The 21509-nt window shown below is 39.7% G+C and overlaps 1 protein-coding gene across 3 annotated transcripts in view; it reads right to left on the bottom strand.

The window, feature by feature from the left end:
* Positions 1-13945: 13945 nt before the first annotated feature.
* The window catches only part of GCNT1 (glucosaminyl (N-acetyl) transferase 1), a 34752-nt gene continuing 27188 nt past the window's right edge, over positions 13946-21509 (bottom strand). For all 3 annotated transcript variants that reach the window (XM_075598571.1, XM_075598579.1, XM_075598563.1), the window contains one exon: positions 13946-17584. In XM_075598571.1, coding sequence (XP_075454686.1) covers positions 16175-17443 — 1269 coding nt within the window. In that variant the 5' untranslated portion in view covers positions 17444-17584 and the 3' untranslated portion in view covers positions 13946-16174. The remainder of the gene's footprint in view (positions 17585-21509) is intronic.

Here is a 21509-nt window from a genome sequence, read left to right as displayed (position 1 = left end):
CCTCATAGTTTATGAAATGCTTTAGATGGCATAGCTCCCATTATGTAGGAATTATTACAAGAAGGGGTTATAATCCCCACATGCAGTATCCAAAATACCTCTACGCAGAAACCAGTAAACACATTTCAATTCTATTTGTTCTAATTAGGAGATGTTTTTTAACGCTATTTGTTATAATTGTTTCATTAACAATACAATAATATTTAATATGTATTTCCGTATTTGAATAGTGTCAAAAGTATACTCAGTACTTCACAAAGCGTACAATATAAACAAGTAAGCATAAAATCAGATATGAAATAATTTTTCCTATAAAGTTAACTGCATATGTGATGTATTTTTATAACTTTTAACCATTACCTCTCCTTTCCCTCCAAAAGGTGTCTTAATTTGAACCCTGATCTATAGCCTCTCATTTTAAAGAATGCAACTGTAGGCTATCTAGATTTTATTTTTTAAAGCAGTAGCTATTGTCAAATTCATGATAAATATATATTTAAATCTCAAGCTGCTGATGTTTTAAATACCATCATCCTTTATGTCGTATATTGTTCACATGTCATAGGATTTGCATATGAACAAAAGAGAGGATAATTTATATGATTTTCCATTACACACCTGTCTATATGCGGACTCTGCCTATTTTGTTAATTGCAACATTACCTTATGTGTGTTGTTTTGTTATTTATCCTTGAACATTTCTTGCCGAAATGACTCCATTCATATTGTGTTGTGTTTTGGTGCTGTTTACTCATTGCTACACATAGCAACATGTTATTTCATGAATATTCATATAGAGAGGGATATACCCCATCTCTTTACATTTTCCAGCATAACTATTGGATAGCTTTATTTTGAGTCTGTTTGGGAACTAAGTATTAATGTGATAAGCTGCTACTACGCAGTGTTTTGTGGTGAAGCTAATTAGCATTGTTAGTATATTATGGTCACTGGCCCCTCATGTTCTGATAGGGCTTTGTGTTCATATTAGCATTTTTGTTTACCGTATACTGTCTGTTTCGTTCACATGGGGACTCTTTTATTTATGATTTATTAGTTGTCATTTTATGCATTTTGTAAGTTTTTAGCTTGTAAAAAAGTTGTATACGTTTTAGTTGTGTTAAAGTTAAGTTTATGTGGATATTTCCCATTTGGTCTGTAATAAATTTGATATTAGTGGTATTAGTTATTTAACTGGTACTTTATGTATATTTTACAGTTTACAATGAGTGCAAGCTTTAGGGACTTTTAGTGACAACCTCTTGCCACTTATCAGTGTTCTCTTACGATACTTTCCTATGCACCGTTGATTTCTTTCTTTTGTAAGTTGGTGAGCAAGGTATTTTTTGTGTTTATTTTATACGCGGATGCCAAGATAGTGGTGAAAAACAAAAAAAATTTGTGCTGATACTAAATTATAGTGGCTAAAAGCGCTCTCCTTGTGCTTTTATTAATGAAATGTTTAAGTCTCTCCAAACTTAGGTGCAGCTTATACAGTCTACCAAGGAGAATACAAAGCAGCATCATCGCAAGAAAAAAGTGCCGGCACCACCGTAAACAGTTAACAAAGATAAAGAATCATCAAGCCAGCGTTTTTTACCAACTGTTAGTGTTTCTAGGCACAATAATCCTAGAACATTTAACCACCGAGGAATTAAGACTTCAGGCAAGGCCCGGTCTTAAACGAACAATTTGCTTTTTCTGAACTCAATATTATCAAGGCCCGGACTTAAATGAACAATTTGTTTTTTCAGGACTCCATATTATTTTTATGCTTCAGAGTGTGTTTTTAAGATAAATGCCCCGCTAGGCAAGATCAGCCTACACCATCCAGATGATGATAAGGGATGATCAATTTTGAAATATTTGTAATGTTTATTGTTTTATGGTCACATAATTTTGCAGATAATCATACAATCTTGCACAATGCTACACAGGTTAATGGGTCACAAGGGAATATATACAATGAATCCCTGCCATACTCTAGTGGCCCCCAATGATGTAAGAGAGAATTACATTTAACCCCTTGAGTAGGGATACCTTACACTAATGCCGAATTTAAAATGATGAAATGTTAATTTGAATTTGTTTACAGGAAACTTTTCTAAACCGAATTCCACTGGTAAATGAGGTTCCTGTAGGTGGAAATTACACTGGGAACAACAATCAATTTATGGGTCAGGTGTCTCCACCAACTGATGAAACTTGTATGAAAATGTATTTACAGCCCTGAACTAAAAATTTACAGGGAGGATGTAGCCTTAATTTTTCAGTTTAATTAAGATAGTAAAATGTGCTTGCACAAATTCTAGTTTACCTAGGGGAGTGTATTGGATTTGTGGAAAATAGGCCTACAGAGTATTACCATGTGGTTGGACAGGGTCCTGCTATCTAGGTACAGTTGTACCTGCCTTTACAATGACCCACTGGCAGGATCAGGAATAGCAGAGCCACTTCCAACACACAGGGTTTGAAAAGTAGTCTATGGAAAGAATAATTTTGGGCTAGCTTATTTCCTAATGTAGGAGTTGAGTTGCTATATGACAGGCTCAATGTACTTACGGATGTACTGGATGATGTTCTCAATCATACAACTACATTCATTAATTTACTTAATCAAGAACAGGTACAGATTAGATTAATGGCCCTACAGAATAGAATGGCTCTGGACTATATTTTAGCGTGTGTGCCCGAGTTAAAGAGCAATGTTATGTTATTTAGAGATCAAAGTGGTAAGATTGAGCATGAGGTAGAGAAGATCGCAAAGATACAGGAGAGATTAAGGAAAGGTGGAGATAAGAGGTGGGTTTCGTTAGGAATTACCATGTTGGTTGGTTTTCTAGAAGCGAAACTGATGAATGGATTTGTCTGTGTGTTTGCAGTTCTGATTGTTTTGTATGTCTGTGCCATGTGCAGTAAATCCATACTGCAAAGGTGTGTAAAACCCTCTACCCAGGCCATGCCACTGATCACAGACGACACTACGGAAGATGCAATCTCAGAAGGAAAAGTCAGTCCTCCTCAATGGAATACAGATGAAGATGATGGCAGAAAGACCAACCTGGCTGAGATGATAGCCAGCAGCTCTGTGAGTTTCCAGAACTATCGGAGCCATGCAAATTGGGGCCCTCCAGGCCAGTGCAACGCTTCTGAGTTTTATCTGAATTATCCTTAAAAGACTATGTTTTCAAGAATAAAAAGAGAGGACTGTGAAGATTGAGATAATGTGAGTGGCTATCATCACCTCCATTTTGGCCTAAACCACCATTTTCTGAGTGTTTGCTATATGAATGTATATTTGTCTCATTCGTGAATGAATGAACTGTGAATGTTTGAATCTGCAGAGTATCGCTCCTAGATATAACTAACCCTTTTTAATTCCTACAAGGCAGGCAAGAATTGAAATAGCATTCGTAAGCGATTAGACATTCCTGCTGATCTGAGTTCTTTCTTATCTGACAGCCACAGCATACATACAGGGCTGAACACAGTAACTCCCTTATGTCACAGGGTTGGGAGGCCCACATTATGGTAAATTATCGATAAGAATATAGCAATGTAAAGCATATATATGTATCAACTAATATATTTTTGCATGTCATCATATCATCACTTATCTGTAAGCCAGCCCCCTTAAGGGGTGTATTACTCATTTTGAAATGTATAAAAATGTGATACTAAGCAATATGTTTTCAGATTCTTGAGTTCTTTCTGAATTCTTGTCTCCCAAATTGTGCCTTGGTACAGATAAACTCATGTATTACTTTTTGAACCCTGTATTTGACTCATTGATCTTATTTCTAGGCTTTGACACAAGAAACCCCCGTTATGGAAACCACACGATAAAGCAGTTTTTCTGCAACCATAAGCTGAGCAATTCGATTCTATAAAATGGCCTATGTATGGAAAAGTGTACAGGCAGTCCTCGGTTATCCGACACAATGTGTTACTCAAAATGGCGTTGGATAGCGAAATGTTGTAAAGCGAAACCCGTTTTCCCATAGGAACACTGTTTAAATGAAAGGTTCCGTTCCTGAAGGCATTTTTAACACTAAAATACACCAAATATTTTATGCAGGCAATAAGATATGCAGCACACACATAAATTATATAGTGTATATACTGTATTATATATATAATATAACAAAATAAATAATATATTAGATAGTATAATATAATATTATATAGTATAATATTAAATATATACGCTCTTACGACGCTTTGCAACAATGTTTATGTGAATGTGTATATATATATATACACACATACACAACGTTGCAAAGCGTCGTAAGAGCGTTGGATAAGCCATTTTGGCGTTGTAAAAATGAATATAGGTATGCAATGCACAGCGTTGGATAAGCCATTCGTTGTAAAGCGAAGCGTTGTAAAATGAGGACTGCCTGTACATTAATATTAAAAAGGTGTGCATTGTTTGGACTGTACATTTAAAGAAGCAATTTGATCCAAAATGTTAAAATAAAAAAATAACAGGATGGCCACTGGGGATTTTCTGCTCCAGGGACCACGCAGTTCCAGACAACATTTGGGTGCTGGTGCACTACCTAATTTATTTTTTTTATTTTTAAAAGATGCACTTGCATTTATCAAATAGATATCAGTCATGTTTTGCAGCCCTCTAAAGACTCATGGTTTGACAGCCATTTAGTTTGCCTTAAGGACAAGACTGGAACCGAAAATGTTGGAACCCCCCTCACCCCCTCCCCGATTTAAAATAATGTGACGGTAGAGGGTAACCAGGCTATATAGTAAAGGTTAAGCCCTCTGGTTAGCCCTGGGACCATGGGGTCCCTGGTAGCTCTATGAGCCAGGGATAATACATGTGGGAAATAAAGTGACCCCTGCTTTTTTCTGATTTCATATTCCCTTATCCTTAGAACGGTGAGATTTCTTGTGCGTCAGTTTTAGGTGGGATATTTGGGTCAGATTGCAATTATTTTGTTTGCAGGATTTAGGGTACCGGAGCTACCGGCAGTACCTTTATTCTTCCCAGCGAGCAGGCATGATTTGCCGGTACGCAAGTGGGATTACACCGAGGCTGCCCCGTGTCCCCCAGACTCCTGGTTTTCGAGCCCCGATATCTCAGTCCTATATCCCGTACAGTCATTAATCTCCCCAAAGAGATATTAAAATATGTTTAATGCGTTTGATACATTTATTATAAGGCTCTATACAGTCCGCCAAGGTATCTGCCTGAGGTGCCAGCAAGTCTGTATAGAGTCCACAGATCAAAGAGGAGACGAGCTGTTGAGAGGTGTTGGGGTGCTAAGTGGCCAGGGCAGGGCAGAGTACTGAGTCCGTAGAACAGATACCCCCTGCAGGGAGGACGCTCTGGTCTGCCAGACTTAGTGGAGCCTGCCCAGTAGGTGGCAATGGGTTGACCATGGGAAACGGCAGAATGTCGGTGTGTTTCCCAATGGTCGATTCATATCCCCCACAGGGCATCCCGAGTCGGCTTGACACGCCCCTCCTCTGATGTCAGCCCAGAGACACGCCCCTCCTCTGACGTCAGCACAGAGACAAGCCCGTTTCTATTGGATAGCGGGGAAGAATTCCCATGCTCTGATTGGTTGCTCTTCCTTCCTCTATGCTGAACATAGCTCAGTGGAGGATATGTAAGGAGAAGCCCCAGTCAGAGAACCAGACGATTTTATGGCTTGAGTCGATGAAGCTAGGGCGGGCTTTTCAAAGTTGCTCTGTCCCAAATAGCAGAGGAACCGGCTTCGTTTTGAAGCTAGGAAAGTCTGCCCTGTCAGATGTGAGGACTAAGTTCTCATCTGAGAATGTAGCGGACGTGGTCAGGAGTTCCTACCGAAAACAGTTCCAGGAGTATCGGGACAATATCTCATACCCCAGACCCCAGTAAGTGTGTATATGTCTGTATTTTGTTGTATTTCCGCGGTTTTACCCAAATAAACCCCATTTTATTTCACTGCCTTGTTTTGCCAATTGACTGATCCCTGAAATATAAATGTGTTAAGACACCTGGTCTACCGTGACAAACAGAAATGCATTTTAAAAACTATTGTTCATGTCGCTGGCTGTTTTGGCAGTGAAGTGGTTCATGTAATAGATAGGTTAGTATATGTAAGACAAGAAGAGATTTTTCATGCATCATTACACACCAGTTTAGATTCCCAATCAGTGAAAAATATTTATTAACCAGCATTGGTTGCAAAATAGCCTTGTACTTACACCTGCTCTGGAAGTTACACAATAAAGCCGCCATCTTCGGCAGCATAAAACCATCACTTCTACTTGCTTTAAAAATTATTTAAAATTTTTTTTTTTTTTTTAAATCAGCCAATGAAAGGAGCTATCCATGCAATATACTACGTGTTTTGTTTTTAATTAATCAGTTCTGTAGTATTACAGTAGATAGTGACTTTTTTGTTTTTATTCAACTCTTTTTTCAACTTAAATTTTATTTTCAATATGCACCGACACAATGCAATATCCATACAATACATGACATTTGACGACATCTAAGGCATTATGTCCAGAATACAATTAAAACATGGAACTGGACTAAAGACGAAAACAAAAAGAACTTGAAGGTGTGCGAGGGGGGGGATACAGGTACTTCCACTCCGAGTCCAATTTGTCTCTAATCTTAAACAGTTCCACTCTTATGAGCATTGGTTTGTTACTCTAAACCGTGTTGGGCCCTCCCAGCTTCTGCTTTAGTATATATTCAATGGGTGTACCCAGCCATCAGTTCCGGTTAGTCAATGAACGAGAATGCATCTGGACCTATCATTGCATAAGTGTGGTCAACTCACCCCTTGTATGTTTGATTGGGATAGCCATGGCTGCCATACTTTTTGGAATTTGGTGCATGTTTCATTTACCAGGCTTGTGAGCTTCTCCATCTGACATAAAAAACAGAATTTGTTTTTAATTTTTGTGATTACTGGAGAATCCTTTTGTTTCCACAATGCTGCGATCTCTCACCTTGTTGCCATTGCTATATGCACAATAAACTTGTTTTCTTCTCTGGACAGCTGCTGGGCTGGCCTGTTTAGCAGGAACAGCCATGGCTCAAATGGGATCTCGAGGTCCAAAATCTCTAACGCCAAATGTGAAGTTCCTTCCAAAATGGCTGGATCCGAGGGCAAGACCACAGCATGTGCAACAAGTCTGCTCGTTCTCCACATTGCTTAGGACACAATGGGGAGTACCCTGCAACAGGTTTGGATCAGTTTAACAGAGTGAGATACCATCTCATCATTACTTTATATGCGTTGTCCTTCAGAGACGAACTGATTGAACTTTCCGCTGTGGCCAAAAATGTCTCATCCCAATCAGCTATTTCTAGGGTTTCCCCCAAGCGTGCCTACCATTGGGAAATTAATTGTAAGGGTTGTGGGTACACACGGCCAGAACAGACTATTTCCTTATACAATTGGGAAGTTAGTCCACGTGTCTGTTATCAAAAGACAGAGCTGCTCAAAATTTATTAATGGGGAGAAAAGGTGATAAGTTTATGTAGCATGCGCTTAATTGGAAGTATCTAAAAAAAATTAGAGTGGGGAATTTTCTTTTCTGCTTTAATTTGTTCAAAGGTTTTAATATTTTTTCTTGCCTGCAAATCATTAAGCCTAAGAATTCCATTAGGTTTCCAAATGCCTAAGTCTCTATTATTCAGGCCCGGTTCAAAGTTCGTATGATCAAATATTGCGGTCATCAGCGTGTTCTTAGAGGTTAACCCGCCTCGAAATATAGTAGCTTCCCATACCTCCAATGCGTTGGACATCGAGGATAGCGGCTCTTTGAAGGATTTAAATATTGACTTTTGAGATCAGATTAAATTATATAAATTGACTGGAGAACACATCTCTCCCTCTAATTCTACCCATTGTTTCCGACTGGGATCTGTGTGCCATTTTGAAATTTGACTTAGCTGAACCGCTTTATAGTATGATATCAAAGCAAGGTACCACTAAGTCCCCTGCCAATGTTGGTCTTTCCAGAACCCTACCTATAATTCTTTTTTTTTTTTCAATTCCAAATAAATTTGGTGATTAGGGATTGTAGAGAAAGGATATCTTTTAACCTAATCAGTACAGGCAGTCCTCGGTTATCCGACACAATGCGTTACTCAAAATGGCGTTGTAAAGCGAAACGTTGTAAAGCGAAACACGTTTCCCCATAGGAACATTGTTAAAATGAAAGGTTCCATTCCTGAAGGCATTTTTAACACTAAAATACACCAAATATTTTATGCAGGCAATAAGATATGCAGCACACACATAAATAATATAGTGTATATACTGTATTATATATATAATATAACATAATAAATAATATATTATATAGTATAATATAATATTATATAGTATAATATTATATATATACGCTCTTACGACGCTTTGCAACGTTGTTTATGTGAATGCGTGTATATATATATATATATATATACACACACACACACACAATGTTGCAAAGCGTCGTAAGAGCGTTGGATAAGCCATTTTGGCGTTGTAAAAATGAATATAGGTATGCATTGCATAGCGTTGGATAAGCCATTCGTTGTAAAGCGAAGCCTGTATTGGCAGTCTGGAACAGATAAAGTATACGGGGGAGAAGATTCATTCTGATACAGCGTATCTTGGCTATCCATGACATGTTATATGTTGACCAAATTCTGATATCTTCTTTTAGAGTCCGAATCAAGTTGGGGTAATTTGCCTGGTACAACGTATTGTAATTATTAGTGAGATTCACTCCCAAATATTTAATGGAGTGGGGCTGCCAATTGAAGTTAAAATTAATTGCTAACAACGTGTCCTGTTCCTTTGGAACATTGATGTTTAGTGCCTCTGATTTATTATTGTTTATCTTAAAGCCTGAAATTTTATTAAAGGAACCCCAGAGGTGAAAAAGGTTGGGTAAGGAGGTAAGAGGTCTCAACACTGTCAAAAACACATAATCCGCATAAAGAGCAACCTTATAGGTTTGGGTGTTCATTTGTAGTCCCATAATACCTGGGTTTCTACGTATGTGATTGGCTAGTGGTTCCATACACATGGCTTAGGGCTGTTCTATAGTGTGTGCGGCCGTGCGCGTGCCTGTGTGAACGCACGTGCACGTGACGCACGCTTTTTGTGTGCATGCTGTGAGCGAATGAGGTACTGTGTGCATGTATGTGTGTTTAAATAAGTTTCGAAATAAATAAATACTTTAATAATATTGTACATACTGTACATACACAAACATATACATACATTTCAGCGGCGGTAGCGGCGCAAATTCTTTCTTTTCTTCATCCTCTCCCCTGTCGGCCGGTTCCACGCTCACTGCCGTGTGCGCGCCATTATAGAAACCATTATAGAAAGGCTGACTAACCTCAGCCAACTAAAACTGCTTCGGTGCTAAATCCATAATGTAAACAGCCATTATTCCTGTATTTCCAGATACAGCTGCTTAATATAATAAACTTCAGACAATGAAAACTAAACTTAAATTCGGCCTAGAACAGTAGTTTTCGTGCTTCACTGGATCTGGTGGAACCGCTGGTATAATCCGGCGACCCCTCCCTTGCCAAATCCTCAAGGGAAGAAGAGACTGCCCCATCTGCACATCCCTCTTATACTGGCCAAAGCACTCCTCCGTATGAAATGTACTTAAATCACTAGCTATACCCCAACCTGACATATACCCATGTACCTCTTATACCACTTTTCCCCTACCAGTGCTTAGCTCCTGGGACACATCACCCTGAACATTAAACCCCTAAACCCTATAAGTGGGCCGCATTCCTACTCTAGTATTACATTTCAGTGAGCACAAAGAAAATAGAAATAGTGTGTACAGTAATGGTTCAAGTAATGTGAATGCTGCTAATCACAGTAGATCAGAGTTCACACAGGAGCGGTGGAGGGAATGGCTGGGGTGGGGGCGAAGGGAGAAATGGGGACGTGAGAGTGACTGATTGATTTATTTCCAACAATGTTTTACTCACACAGCTACTGTATGTGCGAGTAGGATTCACATCAATAAAGTAATTTTTCTAGTTCCGGTGTTTGTCAGTCAGCCTCTGGTTCTTTGAATCTCAATGAGATATGGATGCAGACGCCCGGCGTCCTCTCAATATGACTGAATTGGATGACAAATGGCCATGTGTAAAAATGCAGTTTATTTATTGAAAGCGTATCAAGTAACCCACATTAAAAACACACGTCCCGGCTACACGCAGCTTCTCTCTGTCCCTTGGTGCAGTGGACTCCCGCTCCCGCGTCCGGTCAGTGGGACTGTAGACAGATCGCTCTGTAGGGCTACGGACAAACTAGCTCCATGTCCCACCTCGGAACAACGCATTTTGCATTACCCAATGCTTCATCAGGTTCCTGTGGGATCATGGATTTAACGTGCTTCTTATACCTATTCATGATTGATTTTTCATTGATTCAATATTCGCTAATCGTGGTGTCATAGTGCTTATTACACGCAAGAGATGTGTGAATTAAAGTTAGCAATATGCAGAAGATTATGCATTCATAGTTACAGAATATATCACTAGATCTCTACTCGTGCGTTTGGAAATAGGGAATCCAATTTGATGTCCCAGAATTAAAAACAATGTCTTACTACAATTGATTAAAAGTGTATTATGTGGTTGAAAACTCAACCAATTCTTGTGGTAACAGAGTTTTCTAATATGTTATACACATGCATCAAACTGATCATCACAAATTAAAGTTGCATGACATAGCATTGAATCCATACACATACATGAACATATGTTTTAAAGAAAGATGCATAATTAATGCAGGCAGTTCTTTGATACTACGATTCTTTATACACTTAAATTTGTTTTGAATTTTTTTTTTGTAAATAACAGTTCTAATACAAAATATTTAAAAATGTACATTTAAAGAATTAATGCAATACGTCGATTGAGAAAGATCGAAAATAGTGGATGTTAGCAAGTGCAGAATAGTGTTGAATAAAATTGAGGACTGCTAAAGGTGGATTTAACTTGGATGAATGCCCCTATGTCGATATCCACATTTAAACCTGATGGAGACAGAGTCTTAAGCTTGTATAACCAAAATGTTTCCGTATGTGCCAATCTCAATTGTCTCCTCCACAGCTATTGGCTGGAACTTGTTCTATTGATCGATATACACGGCCTTTCGGATCACTGTTATGTTTTACAGAAAAGTGGTTATTGTGCGTTATAAATTATATGCTCTAATATACGTACCCTTAGCGGTCTACTTGTACGCCCCACGCATTACAGACCACACGGGCACTGGAGCATATAGATCACAAAGGGTGTTCTGCAGTTAATAAACTATTTTGTTTTAAAACGCTCTACTGTTGCTGTTGATTTAAAATGTACCTCATCAGTAGTGCCTTGTTAACAGACTTTGCATTTTAGACACTTAAAAAAAAAAAAAACCTTTTCGAAGGATTCGTCACTGCTGGTGATTTGAACCAGCTGGGTGCTAATTTAGTCTTGATATTGTCTGTCCTTTTAAAAATTATTCTCGGATTTCGCGGTAAGCGATCTTTCAGAATCGTATCTTGGTGCAGGAGGTACCAATCACTTTTTATTATTGTTTTGATCTTATTGAAATCTTTATTGTATTACGTTATAAATGGAACCTCATTAGCCATTATCACTTTTGATCCTCGCAATCCATGCTTAATTTTAAGTGGTTTGCAGAATATTAATGGTGTATAACTTGTTATATGGCTGGGCAGGAAGGAGCTGTCAAATTAAACCTCCATGCCCGTTACCTCCATGCACGAGCCTACATTTTTATTCAACTCCATGCCATTTTTAATGAGTTTTAAAGCATCCTTTGATTTCTATAGCAGGTTTAGACCACCTCCCGAGCAGTGCAAGAGCTTTGCAACACGTACCTGTTTGTGATAATTTGTTGCCAAATTTCCCTGCAGTTGGAGCTGTAAACTGTAACAGTAGATGTTACCTTACTGTAGTAATATAAGGATACATTGTAGCTACTGAGTTACACTGACTAGTGACTAACAGAATGGCTTAATCAGGATTATAAGAGGAGCACCAAACAATTGCTAACTTGGGTATGTAATGTAGAATTATACATGGTCACATGCTTTATATATGTAGCCAAGACCCCTACCCTGTGTCCGGTGCGGGGAAGCTGTCAAGTAGTTGGCCAGAGTTCCACGCGAACGGAGTGTGGGGGAGGCCATTTTGTTAATCGCGCATGCGGCAAGGCATGCATGCGCTGTGTGAGGAGTGCGATGCCATCTTAGGACGGCTCTGCAGACACAACCGCGGGACTACAAGTCTCAGAATCCCTAGCGGGAGGGACCGCACCACATGGGACTACACCAGCCAGTGGGATGCGAGCACTGGGAGGAACAGGATATCCCACACGCGCAGAATGCCTCCTCTGTCCAGTGACTCGCAGGCTAAGAAGATGGTAGTGTCCAGGGAGCAGTGCTTCCTGGCCTAGGACTAGATCTTGCACCTAGGCTCCAGTTAGGCCCTGAGCCATAAGAGAGAAGTGTTGTAGAGAAGGTCCCAGATAGCGACTCATCCTTATTGTTATTTCTGCACCGGTGACTGGACGGCCATGCGGTGCTCTGCAGCCTGGGACCAGGTCACAGGATCTAGAGACATTGTGTGAAACCTTACGGCTGGAGCTCACACTGCGAGGAGGATCAGGAGGCTTTAGGAGAGAGGGATTTGTGTTGGAGGCCCAGCTGCGTGGGACCTGCTCCAACTCACTACGCCAAGCAGCACCTGGGTATTGGAGTACCCAACTTGCACCTACATCCACAGCGGGTAGCGCTACCTCTCACTTGGGTGGGAATTGCTGGGACAGGACACAGGAGTATTGGTGTCATAGCACCCTCAGTACTTTGGGGGAACCACCACGTGTTGGGTCATTGGGTGTAAACTATGGGTACTGTTCTTACCGTTAGTGTATGTGTTCGTATATGTATACAGTAAACCTTAAATACATTGTGTGATATATTCTTTACTGTGTATTGGTTCCTGTGAGGGGTTATCCCACCAAGCTGGGATCCCTCATAGGTGGAGGCACTGCACGCAAGGAGAAAGAGCTCACCCCAGGCTCCTAGAGTCAGAGGCCTCCTGTGAGCAACAGGTACAGCAGCACGCATACTTCCCTTAGGCACAGGGAAAGGGGGCTACATATACACATACATATAGTATACACACACACACACACACAAAGTTGGAAAGTTGTATTGCTGCTTTAAATGTCTGGGATCTTAAAATGAAGCTCATTGCAGTCTAGGTATTGCCACAGTAACCTCAGAAACTAGGAGATAAAGAAAATCCTGTTTTGTACACTAGTAAAACAAACAAAAAAAAAAACCACACGCTTCCATAAGGCATTTAAATTAAATGCCGGGGGACCGCATCAGGCCTCTGTAACTCACTTACCTTGATTCAACCAGCTTCTGGCAACACAGCGTCATATGCCGCGGGGTCATGCGATGTGACTCAGCTGCGTCATTTGACGCTGGCACAAAGATAAGGGGGGGAGAACTCACGAGAGCACAGGGTGAGAACAGGCAGGCGGGCGCAGCACCAAAAGTTTGCGCACCCCGGCACTATATCATGCAGAGGCATGGACAATTTAGTGTATGTCTTGAGGCACGCACAGGGTTAAACTGTGCAAGATGGACATTGGTACTTGAAGCGTGTGACAGATCTAAGCTGCACAGGAAACCAGTAAAGACTCTGTCAGTAGTAATATTTTACCCACACTTCCTGCCTGGAAAATAAATTTAGGCTTGTGCCAATTCCCATTGTTTTATACCACATACACTGATCAACAGCATCACTAACAATGAATGCTTATTGTCCAAATATTATTTGCAAGCTAGATATTTAAATAGGCTGTGGCTGATTTGGGGGATCGGGGGGGGGGGGGCAGAGAAATAATGCAATGAAACATTGTAATTTATACAGTTCATCTTTAATTATCCAAATCAGTAGCAACAATTTCAATATTGACATTGCACTGCTATCTGGGCACAACCCAGATCATCACATTCCCAAATTAATTTGTCCCAGAAATATTTCAGGAAAAAAATAAAGACGTTTGATTTCATTATGTACAAAAATAAAGGCCCCTGCTCTTCACACAACCATAGTACAGGCACTTAACAGGTTACAGAATGCCCCCGAAATAAAGCTGTGCACCCGTAACCATGACATGATCTCTGAACAAATTAACCATGCCTATTAAAATCTCTCTAATAAAAAGTTCATTACACTTCAATTTGGTATCAAAATGAATAGGAAATGTTGCATGACATTTTAAATATAATTTAAAGGTAACAGAAGCTTATTGCTGTCACTTGCAATGAACAGGACTCCACCCCCCCACACACCCGTTACTGTATGTCAACTGTATTCAGGCCCTTCATACAACAATGACAACAACAGCTCTGCCATTGTTCATGTTATGCAGATTTTCCCCCAACCCTGTTTTATAGTGATCAGAACAGAAGCTTTTTTTATTTTTATAAAGTTGATTGCCCACTATAAAAAAATAATAATAATAATAAATAGTCCCCTGTCCTGCTTCATCTTACACACATTATTCTGTAAAAAAAAAAAAAAAATACGTTACAATACACTTTTGATTTGTACAAAAAAAAACAACCTACAAAAATGGAGCATTTATAATGAGATGGCGCGACAATCTATTTTCCATAAATTTGGTTATGAGAAAAAGCATGTTACTGCCTCACCAAACTACAGTACATATCGAAATATGGATCTGTCACAAAGTGTCTTTGCTGTGTGCACATGTCCAGTGTTAAATTGTAGAATTTTAGCACTTTGTCAGAAATTAGAAAAAAAACAAAACACCACATTATGTGCAACATCCAAATGTTTTAAACAAGAGAAAAAAAAAAAAAAAAAAAAAAAAAAAGGAGTGTGCGCTGCTAAAAATAAGTGTAATCCACCGGTTGCGTCCTCATCATTTTTACTATTCAAAAATGTATTTTATTCTTAAAAAAAAAAAAAAAAAAAGTTGGATGAAAACCAGGAGACAGTGTGTATGCTCGACAAAGAATGCCAAATACAGTATGAAAACTATATGGACAAGAATTTCAATTTCAATAACTTCCTGACAAAATGACGAGTGAACAAAAATCAATCAGATGGGGGGGGGGGGGAAGAGAGAAGGGTCAGCTGCAAACCTGGATGTTATGCAAGAGGAATACCTTTTTAGGATTATTACGGGTGCATGACAAAAAATTTTTTTTTTTAAAAAAAACACTGAACCAGAACAGAGAAAAGATCCTTTATCAAGAGTGACAAGACGCATTTTCAAAGAGCGGACTGAAAAGATCACTCTTCTGGTAGCCTTGCAATTATCCACTCTTTTCTCTCACCATTGTAGAACATGTTACACCTGCTAATTGCTCGATCCTTCATTCCAAAGGATAAAAAAGGGACAATCAGAGCAGTGTAGGGAAGCACAAAATGGGCACACACATTTTCCATTAACTTGACACTTCAACCACGTGTTTTTTTTCCGAGTAATAGGATTGAAGCAGGGGGTCTCTGGAGCTGAACGGTGTTAATTTCAGTTCTGGGGATCCATGGCTTCCCGAGATGCTTACCCTCGTAGGGAGTACCAGTATCACTGTGAAGTTTAAAATGTCCTGGTCATGTGGGCCAATAAGAAGCCGCACAGGATGACTTCATGGCTTTCTTTTGGCCCGCGGGACATTTAAACACCACCATTCTGATAGCCCGACACAGCCCCGTCAGAGCTGCCGTCGGCACAGAGATGCCGGCACCCACTATGAAGTCAAGTATTTCGGGAAGCAAGGTCACCAGTTTCAATCTTATTGGAGGAAAAAAAAGGAGTGTCACCATGTTCTGCTGCTTTAATTCAAACTAAAGAGATATCTCCATGTTAGACACGAAGGGGGTAATATAATGTAATCTTAACGAGCAATTGGCCAACAAACTCCATTCAAGGTCATGGTTTTTTTTGGCCAATCGCACCACATAAGATTATAGTTAATTGCCTTTTAAATGAGCAATTCTTCTGTGATATCTTCATCATGACAGGTCTACCAAATAATGTGCAAGTTCAAATTTCAAATCATTTTCAGAGATCTCAATGCTGTGCAACAACACCCCAGAGGTATGAACATGTCACACGTGTGTTTCTGGATACAAAGCTTTGTGCCTTAAATGTTCTTCCAGACACTGAATGGCAGTAGGATCAACGTCAATGTCAAACTTGTTACCAAATAAGTGGTGTTTCCGTAACATAAATTGCAGGTCGCCTGAACCAAATACACAAATGGAACGGACATGGGTTCCAGTGCAAGGTGGATAAGGAGCTCCCTTGGATACATCCCCTTCCAGGTATTGCCATTTCACAAATCTGGCAACTGCATTCATGTCCGAAACATCATATTTGCCATTAGCTGGAACAGAACCCGGTACTTCTGAAATCCTTTGAATGGTAGCCCATAAAAACTCATCAGGGCTATAAGTGTCTTTAGACCATTCCAGAAAAGATATAATTTTGTCATTTCCTAAGACGTAGCCAACAAACCCCCTACTAACAACAAAGTAAGCACTGCCAGAAAATATCTGGGTTTGAAATGGTGGTGGCTTTTTGTCAACTTCCGTTTTCCTAATACCACCGTTCACAACCTCATAATGTTTTCGCCACCTTATCTCCTTGTGTGTGGGCATCTTTTCAGTTTCGAGGCTATTTTCCCCTTTCAATGCTTTTAACTTCTCTACCATTTCTCTATTGGTTTTTATTGGGAAGTCCATACCGCATAGGTTTATTAAGTATTTCCATTGTGCATTAACATTGTAGAGATCTTTCATGCAGTTGAGGTCAGCTTGCACTCGAGTCCACGATGCATAAACCACGCTCTCCAACTGACTGGCAATGAAAACATTTCCGAAACAAGACACAATGCCCTTAACTGCAGCCAAAAAAGACTCCGAAGATTTTTTGTCCACATGAATGCAGTAGTAATTTTGAGGCATGTATATAGAGCGCAACAGTCTCTCCAGCATGTCAACCCTATGGTGAACCACTATGGAATATGCTATAGGGAACAACTTCTCCTCTTTGCTGAGTGGATAGAGGATATATTTACGGTCTTTGGTGAAGGCATCACAATCTCTTGTGATGTTAATGTAATCATTTTCTGTGAGGTGATGCTGCCGTCTCTTGTATTTGACAGTTAACAACTCTAGTTTGGCATTCTGGATTTCCTCTATATCCCCTTTTAAAACCTTGGTGCAGTTAACTTGAATGTCGGGGTTATCATCTCCAAGTTCCAAGTTCCGGCTGTGGTGATTCTTCACCAACGTAAGTGTTGCCACCGTGAGAGCAATCGAAAGAAAAACGTTGACTCGATTAACTTGACAATGACGGATTTTTCTTCTCAGCATTTCAGATAAGAGCCGAGATCTTCAAAATGGCATAAAGTACCTTCAGTCAAAAAAGCCTTCTTTGTTCTGCAGCAAGGAATGAAGCGGAATCAGATGTCAACTATAGTTATGCATTTCTTGGCAGGATGAAGCAGATATATCCTAAGATACAGAAAGATGAAGAAAAACACACATTAGTAAAATTATACATTTCTGATCACATAAAATTAGAAAACTAACTGAAAACAGCAGTGCTATTGCAAAGTAGTAACATTATTATGTTACAGCAAAAATCAAGATTTAAAAAAGGGGGGGAAGGGGAGGGGAGAAGGGTGAATTTGTCACTCTGAATTCACTAAATACGTGGAGCAAAGCTAGGACTGTTTCACCAACAGAGATACCAATCTTATGAACAAATGCACAGTACATTTCACATTTGAAAACCCAGACAGCGTCTGAATGAGCGAGTTTCTGGCACTTGCATATTTTGTGCTGAGGCGGAAGAGGAACCCTTATTTAACTTTTTCGTGGCTATGTAATATGCATTTTATTTTTATTACAACATACTATAGCTGCAGTTTTAAACACAACATTGTCCAACTATTTGAAAAACATTACAAGATACACGAGTGAGGTAAATAGAACAAGATGCATTTGTCTCAGTTTTTACCTTACAGACTTCAGGGATCAGCCGCCTAAATAAATGTTACCACACTTGTAGTATTTGTAGGAAGAAGCATGTTTCCTTAGGCTGCGCTTATAGTGCCGGCGACGGCGCAGTAAAACAAATGTATTGCCACCGTTGCGTGCGCTTATAGTAGAAGCGACGTGATGACTTGACCAGCGATCACGACCAAGCCAAGTCAAGTCAATTTTTCCAGCGATCGCACCATAAGCGCAGCCTTACGCTTCACCTCTTTTATATCAGACAGACCTGCCGCGCACTGCTGGAGATTTAACACTTCTAGTAATACCAATAGCTGAATAGTAGTTCCAGGCGTGGTTGATAGCACTAAAAAGTGAAAACATACAGTACTTGAGGAAGATAATCCCTTCTTCCAAGGTCCCACCATGCAAGTTTATTTAGATAACACAAATGACTGGTGTCATCAGTTACAGTAACCTGGGTATGGTAGAATAGGAACTGCTGAGCTTACCTGCACAGAAATATTAAGAATAATGCAGAGGAGACGGAGTACAGGAGGTTGGAGAGGAGGAGATCTAGATAATTCCACATCAAATATATAATTTACAAAAATAAAAACACAGTCCGTTATTTCAGAATCTGTGTTTAATAAGAGCATCATTTTTATTATTATTACTCCCTCAATCTCTGTGCAGTGATTTTAAACATTCTTAAGGTGCAGCACTCCAGACATATTTGCTTGCAAGTTTTAGATTCGAGTAAACAAGGATTCTGGTTTTAGGTTTTAACTGAAAACACACAGACTGATAATCTTGAATTTCCAGGTAAAACCAATAAAAACTGTAAAACAAACCATCATTTCCTATTGAATTAGCAACCTAGCCACAGAAAGGACGCAAATGAAAAGCCAAAGGAAGTATGAAAACAAAACAAAGTGTATAAACGCTAAATTCAAATGTGTTATTTTTTTTCATTAAAACCAATAAACAAAATTTTAAATATTAAAAATGCCCCCCTTCATAAATAACACAGATTTCACAGCGAAAAAAAAAACACACACAGAACGTTTCTTCAAAAATTTTTCATAGGGTTCCACTTTTAAAAGAACGATTGTTTATATTAACATACATGTGTTTGTGTTGGATGCTGTCATTTTAGGATGTGGCAAATCATGTAACGTTTGGCAAGGAAGCATTGGCATCTTAAGAGTGATGCATTTAAAGTGATCATTTTAAGTGACAATATAGTTAGACTATAGTTATATATTTACTTTCTTCATGCAACCTCCGCAGATATGACTTCGATCTAATTGCATTCTCTTCACAGGTATGTTCATGATGTGCAAGTCCTGTTTAAAAGATTTACTCAGTGGCCTTAAGCAGTGATAAGTTTGGTATGTTTGAATATCAAAAGGTGTTTTTTTTCCCCCCTCTTAACTCTGTGCTGTTAATTGACCAACTGGAACAAGCTGATTTATTGGGGCGGGGGAGGGTCATGTGACTGCTTTAGATGTATAAAACACATATTCCCCTTGAATTGGCAAGGAAGCATTGGCATCTTAAGAGTGATGCATTTAAAGTGATCATTTTAAGTGACAATATAGTTAGACTATAGTGATCATTTTAAGTGACAATATAGTTAAACTATAGTGATCATTTTAAGTGACAATATAGTTAGACTATAATTTGACTAGAGGTGACTGGGGACTGCATCCTTTCTGCAAACTCTTACTCAAGTCAACAAACGGTGAGCTTATATGACCACACTTTGATCCCATGCGTGTTAACCTGCATATTTTAACCCCACACTCCTTTACAACTTATTTCACTGCAGCCTCTCCCAAAACTGACTGCACAAAAATAACTCCCACACCAACTCAGCCCACTGAAACCCAGAACTGAATTGCATTGCAATGCAGCAAAACATTTGACAAGGAACAGGCACACCCCTGCTGTTTAGTCTGCACACACTCACAACAGCTCCATGCAGCACTGCCTACCTCTGGCATCATGAACCGGCTATGTATCTTAACTTTTTTCTTTCTCCTGGCCTCATGGAGATGTTACTCCCTCTATACACTACAAACTCCTCCATCCTGGCCCACACCCAACATCACCATACACCCTGGACTACTCAAAAGCCTTTCACTATCTACGGAATGTTGGTGGAGAACTCTAATAACCAGCACACCAACCACTGCTCACTCTAATGGCAAACACCACAAATTTACAAGTTGCAAACAACTACCCAAATTTCTGCTCATACTATTACTCTCTTTAGCAGTTGATATTGAACCAAACCCAGGTCCTCCCTTTTCAAATCTGTCCCATGCCACTGAGAATTCCACCTTTAAATTCCAAAAAGGGCTATCTGTCGCCCATATAAATTTTCGGAGCCTGCTGCCCAAACTGGACGAACTAAGGGCATGGTGCCTTATGCATAAACCCAAAGCCATTGTTCTTACAGAAAAATGGCTAACCCATAAAACCCCTGATGCAAATATCGCCATTTAGGGATACTCCATTTTTAGGAGAGATAGGTCAAAGAGAGGAGGAGGGGTGTTATTTTATATTGCAGACACATTACAATTTACACTGTTAAATTGCCCCCCAAGCCCACGCTCTTTTGAAATTCTAGTTGGCAAAATCTGCCTCCCCTTTTCTAAGCCCATCTTGCTCGCTGGCATCTACCGCCCCCCTAAAGCCCCTTTACAATCCCTGGCTGATATCACCCAGTTTCTTGGCTCCATTTCCTCTCTGAACGAGAAGAGTGAGCTGCTAGTTCTTGGGGATTTCAAATTTAACTGGCTTGACCCTAAAAACCATAAAATCCAGATACAACTCAAGTCACTTAAACTATTACAACTCATTTCCCAACCCACACGGACAAACCTGAAATCGCATAACCATTCCTTGCTAGACTGGATTCTCTCCTCAAACCCCAGCAGAATCTAATCCTCTGGCATCCTTCCGGACATTTTCAGTGACCATGCAATAGTGTACTGTGTAAGGAAAATTAAAACGCCCCATTCAAGCCCTAAAGTTCTCCTCACTAGAACATTTAAAAACTTTAACCCACAACAGTTTCTGGATGACCTTACCAACTGCCCATGGCACATAATAGATTTAATTCCCGACCCTGATTCTGCGCTCGACTATTTCCAATCCGAGTTCTTAAAACTCTGCGATACCCATGCAACACTATGCAAAATAAGGGTACGGGGGGCCCATCTTCCATGGGTTACAACTGACCTTATTGCACTCTACCAGCTCAGGGATACCTTGTGGAAAAGCTACAAAGTAACTGGCACTACCAAGGATCTCAATCACTACAGATGCCTGCGGAACATGTGCACAAGGCAAACAAGGCACGCAAAAGCACAATATTACTCTGACAATCTCCACCAAAATACATCAAACCCAGCTAACTTCTGGAAGTTAT

Source organism: Ascaphus truei, chromosome 1 (assembly GCF_040206685.1).
Source record: "Ascaphus truei isolate aAscTru1 chromosome 1, aAscTru1.hap1, whole genome shotgun sequence".
Taxonomy (NCBI): Eukaryota; Metazoa; Chordata; class Amphibia; order Anura; family Ascaphidae; genus Ascaphus; species Ascaphus truei.
This window is presented reverse-complemented; position numbering and strand designations above follow the sequence as displayed.